The sequence below is a fragment of the Hyla sarda genome, chromosome 2 (assembly GCF_029499605.1).
Source record: "Hyla sarda isolate aHylSar1 chromosome 2, aHylSar1.hap1, whole genome shotgun sequence".
Lineage (NCBI taxonomy): Eukaryota > Metazoa > Chordata > Amphibia > Anura > Hylidae > Hyla > Hyla sarda.
The window spans coordinates 7,503,818-7,515,236 of record NC_079190.1 but is presented as its reverse complement, the minus strand read 5'-3'; the positions used below and the strand labels follow the sequence as shown (position 1 = coordinate 7,515,236).

General features: G+C 45.8%; 1 protein-coding gene across 1 annotated transcript; it reads left to right on the top strand.

Annotated features, from left to right (window-relative positions):
• The first annotated feature begins 4,576 nt into the window (after positions 1-4,576).
• On the top strand, positions 4,577-9,442 carry LOC130356955 (olfactory receptor 6N1-like). Its single transcript, XM_056559164.1, has 3 exons — positions 4,577-4,612; positions 7,019-7,036; positions 8,492-9,442. The coding sequence occupies exons 1-3, from the start codon at positions 4,577-4,579 to the stop codon at positions 9,440-9,442; spliced, it is 1,005 nt and encodes a 334-aa protein (XP_056415139.1).
• The last annotated feature ends 1,977 nt before the right edge of the window (positions 9,443-11,419 follow it).

Sequence of the window (11,419 nt, the reverse complement as noted above, 5' to 3'; positions counted from 1 at the left end):
AGGCTCATATCTTATGCATTATTCTTTCTTTAATAATGCCCATAGCAGAACTATTCAGTAATCAATCCTGTATTATACTCCAGAGCTGTACTCACTATTCTGCTGGTGAGGTCACTGTGTACATACATTACATTACTTATCCTGTACTGATCCTGAGTTATATCCTGTATTATACTCCAGAGCTGTACTCACTATTCTGCTGGTGAGGTCACTGTGTACATACATTACATTACTCACCCTGTACTGATCCTGAGTTATATCCTGTATTATACTCCAGAGCTGTACTCACTATTCTGCTTGTGAGGTCACTGTGTACATACATTACATTACTTATCCTGTACTGATCCTGAGTTATATCCTGTATTATACTCCAGAGATGCACTCACTATTCTGCTGGTTGGGTCACTGTGTACATACATTACATTACTTATCCTGTACTGATCCTGAGTTATATCCCGTAGTATACTCAAGAGCTGTACTCACTATTCTGCTGGTGAGGTCACTGTGTACATACATTACATTACTTATTCTGTACTGATCCTGAGTTATATCCTGTATTATACTCCAGAGCTGTACTCACTATTCTGCTGGTGAGGTCACTGTGTATATACATTACATTACTTATCCGGTACTGATCCTGAGTTATATCCTGTATTATACTCCAGATCTGTACTCACTATTCTGCTGGTGAGGTCACTGTGTACATACATTACATTACTTATCCTGTACTGATCCTGAGTTACATCATGTATTATACTCCAGAGCTGTACTCACTATTCTGCTGGTGAGGTCACTGTGTACATACATTACATTACTTATCCTGTACTGATCCTGAGTTAAATCCTGCATTATATTCCAGAGCTGCACTCACTATTCTGCTGAAGAAGTCACTGTGTCATTATAGAAGTAGATAAACTCTTTACAAAAAATGTTTTATATATAATGTAGACAATAAGGGGGGGGGGGGGAGGGGGGATTGATCAAAACCTGTCCAGAGGAGAAGTTGATCAGTTACCTATAGAAACCAATCAGATCACTTCTTCATTTTTCAGAGGCCTTTTCAAAAATGAAAGACACAATCTGATTGTTTGCTATGGGCAACTCAGCAATGTTTCCTCTAGACAGATTTTGATAAATCTCCACCTATGTGTATTTAAAATATTTATATTTTATGTGTTTTATATTTAATGTGTATATTTTTGAGTGAAAAATGCTCTATACATCTTACCACTAGGAGTCCCTTCATTGTTCAGAACACTGTCTTGTCTTTGCAGCTATTGCCTGCGAATATCTGTGCAAAGACAAAATATAGGTGTGGGTAGAGCCCTGATTGTCCTTATTGTACAGAGCCCTGCTTGTCCTCCGTGTACATAGCCCTGCTTGTCCTCCGTGTACAGAGCCCTGCTTGTCCTTATTGTACAGAGCCCTGCTTGTCCTCTGTGTACATAGCCCTGCTTGTCCTCCGTGTACAGAGCCCTGCTTGTCCTCAGTGTACAGAGCCCTGCTTGTCCTCAGTGTACAGATCTCCGCTTGTCTTCAGTGTACAGAGCCCTGCTTGTCCTCAGTGTACAGAGCCCTGCTTGTCCTCAGTGTGCAGAGCCCTGCTTGTCCTCAGTGTACAGAGCCCTGCTTGTCCTCAGTCTACAGAGCCCTGCTTGTCCTCAATGTACAGAGCCCTGCTTGTCCTCAGTGTGCAGAGCCCTGCTTGTCCTCAGTGTACAGAGCCCTGCTTGTCTTTGGTGTACAGAGCCCTGCTTGGCCTCGGTGTACAGAGCCCTGCTTGTCCTCAATGTACAGAGCCCTGTTTGTCCTCAGTATACAGAGCCCCGCTTTTCCTCAGTGTAAAGGGCCCTGCTTGTCCTCAGTGTACAGAGCCCTGCTTGTCCTCCGTGTACAGAGCCCTGCTTGTCCTCAGTGTACAGAGCCCTGCTTGTCCTCCATGTACAGAGCCCTGCTTGTCCTCATTGTACAGAGCCCTGTTTGTCCTCAGTGTACAGAGCCCCGCTTTTCCTCAGTGTACAGGGCCCTGCTTGTCATCAGTATACAGATCTCCGCTTGTCCTCAGTGTACAGAGCCCTGCTTGTCCTCAGTGTACAGAGCCCTGCTTGTCCTCAGTGTGCAGAGCCCTGCTTGTCCTCAGTGTACAGAGCCCTGCTTGTCCTCAGTGTACAGAGCCCTGCTTGTCCTCAGTGTACAGAGCCCTGCTTGTCCTCAGTGTACAGAGCCCTGCTTGTCCTCAGTGTACAGAGCCCTGCTTGTCCTCCGTGTACAGAGCCCTGCTTGTCCTCATTGTACAGAGCCCTGTTTGTCCTCAGTGTACAGAGCCCCGCTTTTCCTCAGTGTACAGGGCCCTGCTTGTCCTCAGTGTACAGATCTCCGCTTGTCCTCAGTGTACAGAGCCCTGCTTGTCCTCAGTGTACAGAGCCCTGCTTGTCCTCAGTGTGCAGAGCCCTGCTTGTCCTCAGTGTACAGAGCCCTGCTTGTCCTCAGTGTACAGAGCCCTGCTTGTCCTCAGTGTACAGAGCCCTGCTTGTCCTCAGTGTACAGAGCCCTGCTTGTCCTCAGTGTACAGAGCCCTGCTTGTCCTCAGTGTACAGAGCCCTGCTTGTCCTCAGTGTGCAGAGCCCTGCTTGTCCTCAGTGTACAGAGCCCTGCTTGTCCTCAGTCTACAGAGCCCTGCTTGTCCTCAATGTACAGAGCCCTGCTTGTCCTCAATGTACAGAGCCCTGCTTGTCCTCAGTGTACAGAGCCCTGCTTGTCTTTGGTGTACAGAGCCCTGCTTGGCCTCGGTGTACAGAGCCCTGCTTGTCCTCAATGTACAGAGCCCTGTTTGTCCTCAGTGTACAGAGCCCCGCTTTTCCTCAGTGTAAAGGGCCCTGCTTGTCCTCAGTGTACAGAGCCCTGCTTGTCCTCAGTGTACAGAGCCCTGCTTGTCCTCAGTGTACAGAGCCCTGCTTGTCCTCCGTGTACAGAGCCCTGCTTGTCCTCATTGTACAGAGCCCTGTTTGTCCTCAGTGTACAGAGCCCCGCTTTTCCTCAGTGTACAGGGCCCTGCTTGTCCTCAGTGTACAGAGCCCTGCTTGTCCTCAGTGTACAGAGCCCTGCTTGTCCTCAGTGTACAGAGCCCTGCTTGTCCTCAGTGTACAGTGCCCTGCTTGTCCTCAGTGTACAGAGCCCTGCTTTTCCTCAGTGTACTGATCCCTACTTGTCTTCAGTGTACAGATCCCTGCTTGTCCTCAGTGTACATAGCTCTGCTTGTCCTCAGGTACCTTTTGGTCCGGAGGCAAAGGGTAAGGTTTGTTGGGGGGCCTCCATCCTATCGGAGAAGGGCTTGAGATAGACCGCATCCTTTGTGCACTTTTTTTAGTGTAACACGTTTGCACTTTTTCTTGCACTCTGGGTGATTCGAGAGGAGGGTTCCTCGGCTGTTAGATAAAAAAAATGTAATTTATTCAACATATTTATTCATCATCATTATGCTTATTACTTATTGCCCTTTAAACTGTTGCTATGCCAAATTTCCTACCCTTCTATTCCATTTTTACAATCCAGTCCCATATTTTACTTCTTAGCCACCAAAAGTGTGTCAATGCAGAAGTCCATTTTAGGGCTAAGACAAACCAAAATGCATTGAGAAACCAGCACATTTTCTTTCTTTTATTTATGGTATCCTGCCATGTAGAAATTCTTTACTAGTTTACTATATGCAGGAAAGCAGGTATGGTGCCGTATCTGTGGAGAGAAAGTGAGGCACAGGCAGGGTCCAAATTTAGGAATTAGGCTTCTACGTCAGTACCTCATGTATCACAAAGCCTGGGTAGATGTATACCTAGTCCACCAATGCCTGCTGTCTGCTGGCTACAGAGAACTCACCACCGTCTGCTGTACGCTGGCTACTACAAGTAACACCAATCCACCATCACCCTACTTCCATCCAGGCTTGCATGTAGTACACAACCCATCATCCACAATAAAAGGGATATTTTTTGGGACGCTTGGAATAATCCACGCCATCTTCTTCACTTGCTAGTCTAAGAACCTGTTGCTACTCCCCCCCACAAAAAGGATAATTTTTGGCATGCTGGGATAAAGTCACAGCGTCTTCCCATGCCTCTGTGTGCATATTAACACTGGCAGGAATATACCAACAATCAAGGATACTTTATGCCGCTTTATTTTGGTGTGAATAAGCCTAAATAATGGGCGAGCTGAAATAGTTACCATGGGTTACCGCATGTTGCTATAACTGAGTCTTAAAAACACTTTAACCCCTTAAGTACACACCCCATTTTGACCTTAAGGACACCAATTTTATTTTTGCAAACCATTTTCTCTGTAGTATTCAGCAGCTAATAAGTACTGGAAGGATTAAGATGTTTTAATAGAAGTAATTTACAAATCTGTTTAACTTTCTGGCACCAATTGATTTAAGAAGAAAAAAGTTTCCACGGGTGTACCCCTTTAAAAAAAGAAATAGTGATTCAGGATAAAATTCTGACTTGTCTCATTAAAAAAATAAAAAGCAGTTTGAATGCCTTGTTGATTACATTCTTTAACATAATATTCCGTATCAAGAATGACAATTGCTCCTCCCTTGTCCGCAGGACGAATGGTAATCTCATATGTTTCTTGTAATTCTTTTTCTCTTATTTCTGTGAAAGATTACTTTGTTGCTTCTTTGGTAGTTGGAGTTCTCTCAGTTCCCTCTCTACCCCAAATCTGAAGGCATTCATTTCACCTCCTATCTCATGGACAGGGGGAATGTAGACTTTTTCTTTAACCTCTTCAGGACACAGGGCGTATGGATATGCCCTGCATTCCGAGACCTTAAGGACCGAGGGCGTATCCATACGCCCGTGGGAAATCCGGTCCCCACCGCTAGCCGGTTGGGGACTGGAGCCGGATGCCTACTGAAATCATTCAGCAGGCACCCTGGCACATCGCCCAGGGGGGTCCTGAGACCCCCCCATGTCGGCGATCGGAGAAAATCGCATGTCAATTCAGGCATGCGATTTTCTTCAATTCCGGGCTGATCGGGTCTCTGGTGACCCGATCACCCAGAAAATAGGGCTGATTGGAGCTGTCAGCAACAGCCCCGATCAGCCTAAAGGATAGGAGTGAGGTCGCAAAACTGCGATCTCTTCCTATCCCCTGGCATTAATCAGAACAGAGTTCTGACCAATGGCAGCGCAGGACAGGGGGTTGCCATGGCAACCCCCCGTTCTGCTCGCCCCTGGATGTCGAGGGGCTCTGGGAAGAAGATGGAGGCCGTACCTGCAGGAGAAGATGCCTGGGGACCTGGGATCTTTGCTGGAGCCTGCAGGATCCTGATCAGGTAGGGAATCGACAGTGGGGGGGGAGGGGGGGGGAATTGAAAGTAAATCGATCTTTACTGTGGCAACCACTAGGGGGGCCAAACTGCAACTCCCAGCATGCCCAGACAGCCAAAGGCTGTCTGGGCATGCTGGGAGTTGTAGTTTTGCAACATCTGGAGGGTCACAGTTTGGAGACCACTGTTACAGTGGTGCCCAAACAGTAGCCCTCCAGATGTTGCCAAACTACAACTCTCAGCATGCCTCGACTGCAATTAACGCCGAAAATTTACCATCAAAATAAAGTAGAATATGTCACGAAAAAACAATCTCAGAATCAGAATATTCGGTAAAAGCGTTTTCGCGTTATTAATTCGTAAAGTGACGGTGGTCAGAATTGCGAAAAAGTGCTCAGTCCTTAAGGTGAAAAAGGGCTGCGTCCTTAAGGGGTTAAATTGGAGTGTACACATGAATGTTTCTTCTGATTACTTCTCTCAATGGGGTTCTTCATGAAAAAAAAATGTTAAACTTAAATTTCGGATAAACTTTTCTATTCCTATGTGAGCTTTGGATTTGTTTAATTTTTTGTGTGGGAGCAAATTTCAGCCCCTTGTTCAGTAGTTGCTCTTGATTTGGGGTTTAAATAGTACTGCTTAGATTGATGGTGCATTATTCCTTCTTCAACTCAATTTCCGGTTATGAACCATGGTTCCTCCTAGGTCTATTAGTTGTATTTCTGGTTCTAAACCTCTTTTATTTTTGTGGGTTTGTACTTGTTGGTTTTGGTAATAGTGTTAAAGGGGTACTTTGGCGCTAAGACATCTTATCCCCTATCCAAAGGATAGGGGATATGATGCCTGGTCGCGGGGGTCCCGCACCCCATTAGAATCAGCCTCCGGAGCGTGCTCACTCCGGGTCTGATTACTGGCGATCACGGGGACGGAGCATAGTGACGTACTGGTGCGGTGTTGGGAGGGGTATTTTCAATGAATTTATATTCTCAATGAATTTATATTTATATTCTAAACACTCCTAAATGTTCCTATTTATGTGTGTGTGAAGGGGGAAACAGAGAGTACTACCCTCCGGGGTCAAGTCAAAAATATGAACAAAAAATTATAATTTGGGTGTACTCAATCTGTGGTTTGTGCAAGAATTCCAGTACGTTGTAGACCCCCTAATGGCTACATCCAATGTGTAAATGAATGCTTGACAGTATAAAAGAAAGAAAATGTGCTGGTTTCTCAAGGACAATGAAGATGCAATAGATGGATAGTGATCTATATATTACTGTGTTTTACATTATCCTAATATTACCTATACTAGAGTGGATAGCCGGCATCCACTTTGGCTATTTTAATTTTAAAATTGTGCAAATAAATGTACTTTAGAACCCTGCATTTGTACATTTTTGGGTGTTTTTAGGCAATATTTCCCCCCCCCCTTTTTTCTTCTTTCCCCCTCTCCCTTCCCCCCTGCCCCAGTATCTACATTATATAAACCACTAAACCTTAACCACATTTACATCACTATCCATTTATTGCATCTTCGTTGTCCTTGAGAAACCAGCACATTTTCTTTCTTTATACTGTCAAGCATTCATTTGCACATTGGATGTAGCCATTAGGGGTCTACAACGTACTGGAATTCTTAGACGAACCACAGATTGAGTACATCCAAATCATTATTTTTTGTTCATATTTCAGGATACCATAAATAGTCAGGTATATCAACACCCGGCTATGCCCCTGTTCTAGAATGTTTTTTTCTCAAGCCTTTAGATCCAGCACCAGTGTCACCGTCACCTGCTCCTGGGCTACTCGGACCAGTTGGCCCGCTGACATCCTCCTCTTTAAACTCCTCTTTAACACCCACACCACTTCTGTGTCATTGTGGCCTCCTTTTTCCCATGCACCACATCCACCACGACTACCACCAGTCCCACTAGTGCTATGCTCGGCCACTGCAGCCACTTCCCCCAAAATTTAAAAAATATAGTCGCTTTTGAAGCCTAATGTGTTTGGAATGCATAGGCTTTGTAGTAAAATGCGTGTTTGCGTGTACACAACTAGAAAGATTTAAGGTGTGTTTGCGGAAAAATATGAAATTCAACAAAACTGTGTTAACAGGCCAAATACCTGTCAGAGGAACACGCTTTTGCATGTCAGAGATGACAGCACATTGAGCACTGAAGGTGTTCGTGGAGCAATATGAAATGCAACAGACCTGTATTAACACTACAGGCTAGATACGTGTAACTGATAAACACACTTTTTAGGTGGCAGAGGAGACAGCACAATGAGTGGTGAAAGTGTTTGCAGAACAATATTAAATACACCCCAATTGTATAACACTGAAGGCTAGATACGTGTAAGTTCAACACACTTTTTGGGTGCCAGAGGAGACAGCACAATGAGTGGTGAAAGTGTTTGCAGAACAATATTAAAAACACCCCCAATTGTGTAACACTGCAGGCTGGATACGTGTAACTTCAACACACTTTTTGGGTGGCAGAGGAGATAGTACAATGAGTACTGAAGGTGTTTGCTGAACATTATTAAATACACCCAACTGTATAACACTGTAGGCTAGATACGTGTAACTTCAACACAGTTTTTGGGTGGCAGAGAAGACAGCACAATGAGTACTGAAGGTGTTTGCAGAACAATATTAAATACACCACAACATTATAACACTGCAGGCTAGATATGTGTAAGAGTTCAATGGTCTTTTTGGCAGAGGAGACAGCACAATGAGTACTGAAGGTGTTTGGGGAAATCTATTATATTAACTACTGTGTTGACAGGTCCTATATGCATATATAGATGCCCCTTGAATACGATTTGTGGGTGGCACAGAACATTGCACCTCCCTGGTTACTGTAGCTGGTTCAGGAACACTATTCAATTCAGGTATTTGTAGGTATGAGCCTTGAAAAAGGCTTTAGATTTGTGGTAGCAAAAGATGAGCTCCTAAGTGACTGTGATTAAGCTCTTTTGGGGTATAGAAGCCCCTATAGGATTTTTGTATGGAGACTGAATCCTGTTCACATACACCAGAGGAAGGAGAAAAACCCCATGTGACTGATGCCAATTGCCCCAACTACCCCCCCCCCCAACACTACTTCTACCAATCCAGCACTTTCTATTAACCTTTTTTATATTATTATCCTTAACCAGGTGGATGAGGCAGTTTCTCCTAATCTGACCACAACTCATGTAACCGAATTCATCATTTTTGGCTTCCCGAGTCTTCAGAAGTATCAGATTCTGCTCTTCTTTGTGTTTCTCTTTATATACCTGTTCACCATCACTGGAAATGGAAGCATCTTCTGTTTGGTCATTCTTGACCGACGGCTCCATACCCCAATGTATTTCTTTGTCAGTAATTTATCTTTCCTTGATCTGAGTTACGTAACAGTGACCATTCCGAAGATGTTGGGCAAGTTTTCGATGAACCTCGACACCATTTCTTTTACAGCCTGCTTTGTTCAAATGTATATATTTTTGTCTTTAGGATCAACAGAATGTTTACTTCTGACGGTAATGGCTTATGACCGATATGTGGCTATATGTGCTCCTCTACATTATCCGAACATTATGACTAAGAGATGGTATCTACTGTTGATGGCTATGACGTGGTTCGGTGGCTTCCTCATTCCACTAGCAAGTTTAATCTTAGCCTTGAAGTTACCATTTTGTGGCTCTAATATCCTCTATCATTATTACTGTGACCATCCACCATTATTGCAGTTGGCCAGTGCTGATACCTCCTTCAATGTATTAGTTGGCTCCTCCATAGCGGCTATGCTAATTATAATATCATTTACCTTAGTGGTCGTTTCTTACATTAAAATCATAGTAAGCATCCTCAAAATGAATTCCAATGAAGGACGCAAGAAGACGTTTTCCACGTGTGCCTCGCACTTTGCTGTGGTCAGTATCTTCTTCTTGCCACTTATCTTCATGTATGTCCGGCCAAAAGCTTCCTACTCCTCAGATGTGGACTCTCTGGTGGCCATGCTATACACAGTATTGACACCTATGATGAATCCGATTATATACAGCCTCAGGAACAAGGACATTAAAGAAGCTTTTAAGAAGAAAATCCACTTTAAAGCCAATCACTAGCATCAATGTATTGGACACTTTGTTATGTTTATGTCTTATGTTTTTTTGTTCATTAATAAATATGCAGAAAAATTCAACATTTATGGAGTCCAGAAGGACTATTGGCCATGAGCGGGTATCATACTGTTAAGTGTGCATGTATCCGGCAGAACACGTGGGGACTTTTGTGGTCTGTTCCACCACTATATGACCTGACATGGTTGAATATACACATGATGTGCTTATTATTTAGACCCAAAGGGTCCATGGCTTCCTTTTTTAGAATCTAAGTGGCTCCTTTCTGTAAAAGCAATCTCTGACGATCGTCACCAATATAGGTCTGGGCTACCACTTCTAACCCTGTGAACCTTAGCACTGTGGGGTCACTCTGATGTGCAGCAAAGGCAACAGATAGTTTTACGGATGTAGAAGTGACCACAGGGACACATAAGCTACACATTGGGCCTCATTTACTAAGAGTGGAGTGTAGTTTACTTTGTGGGTTTTTGTTTCAGACAGGTATTTTCCCATGGTATTTCCTATTGTATCTTGTATTTGGTTATTTTCCCTACGTTATAAAGTCATAAGGACCCTCACTGTTACGCCTAGCGCTCCGGGTCCCCGCTCCTCCCCGGAGCGCTCACGGCGTCTCTCTCCCTGCAGAGCCCCGGTCAGTCCCGCTGACCGGGAGCGCTGCACTGACATGGCCGTCGGGGATGCGATTCGCACAGCGGGACGCGCCCGCTCGCGAATCGCATCCCAAGTCACTTACCCGTCCCGGGCCCCTCCTGTCATGTGCTGGCGCGCGCGGCTCCGCTCTCTAGGGCGCGCTCGCGCCAGCTCTCTGAGACTTAAAGGGCCAGTGCACCAATGATTGGTGCCTGGCCCAATTAGCTTAATTGGCTTCCACCTGCTCCCTGGCTATATCTGATCACTTCCCCTGCACTCCCTTGCCGGATCTTGTTGCCTTGTGCCAGTGAAAGCGTTTAGTGTTGTCCAAAGCCTGTGTTACCTGAACTCCTGCTATCCATCTTGACTACGAACCTTGCCGCCTGCCCCGACCTTCTGCTACGTCTGACCTTGCCTCTGCCTAGTCCTTCTGTCCCACGCCTTCTCAGCAGTCAGCGAGGTTGAGCCGTTGCTAGTGGATACGACCTGGTTGCTACTGCCGCAGCAAGACCATCCCGCTGTGCGGCGGGCTCTGGTGAACACCAGTAGCCTCTTAGAACCGGTCCACCAGCACGGTCCACGCCAATCCCTCGCTGACACAGAGGATCCACTACCTGTAAGCCGAATCGTGACAGTAGATCCGGCCATGGATCCCGCTGAGGTGCCGCTGCCAAGTCTCGCTGACCTTCCCACGGTGGTCGCTCAGCAATCGCAGCAGATTGCACAACAAGGACAGCAGCTGTCGCAGTTGACCACCATGTTACAGCAACTTCTGCCTCTGCTACAGCAGCAACCATCTCCTCCGCCAGCTCCTGCAACCCCTCCGCAGCGAGTGGCCGCTCCTAGCCTCCGCTTGTCCCTGCCGGACAAATTTGATGGGGACTCTAGACTCTGCCGTGGATTTTTGTCTCAATGTTCCCTGCATATTGAGATGTTGACGGACTTGTTTCCTACAGAACGGTCTAAGGTGGCGTTCGTAGTGAGCCTTCTTTCAGGAAAGGCCTTGTCTTGGGCCACACCGCTCTGGGACCGCAATGATCCTGCCACAGCCACAGTCCAGTCCTTCTTCGCTGAAGTCCGGAGTGTCTTCGAGGAACCAGCCCGAGCTTCTTCTGCCGAGACTGCCCTGCTGAACCTGGTCCAGGGTAATTCTTCAGTGGGCGAGTACGCCATCCAATTTCGTACTCTTGCTTCTGAATTATCATGGAATAATGAGGCTCTCTGCGCGACCTTTAAAAAAGGCCTATCCAGTAGCATCAAGGATGTGCTGGCCGCACGAGAGATTCCTGCCAACCTGCAAGAACTTATCCATTTGGCCACCCGCATTGA

Coding starts and splice junctions, on each gene's coding strand:
- LOC130356955 (XM_056559164.1), top strand. CDS start 4,577: ATGACAATTGCTCCTCCCTTGTCCGCAGGACGAATG.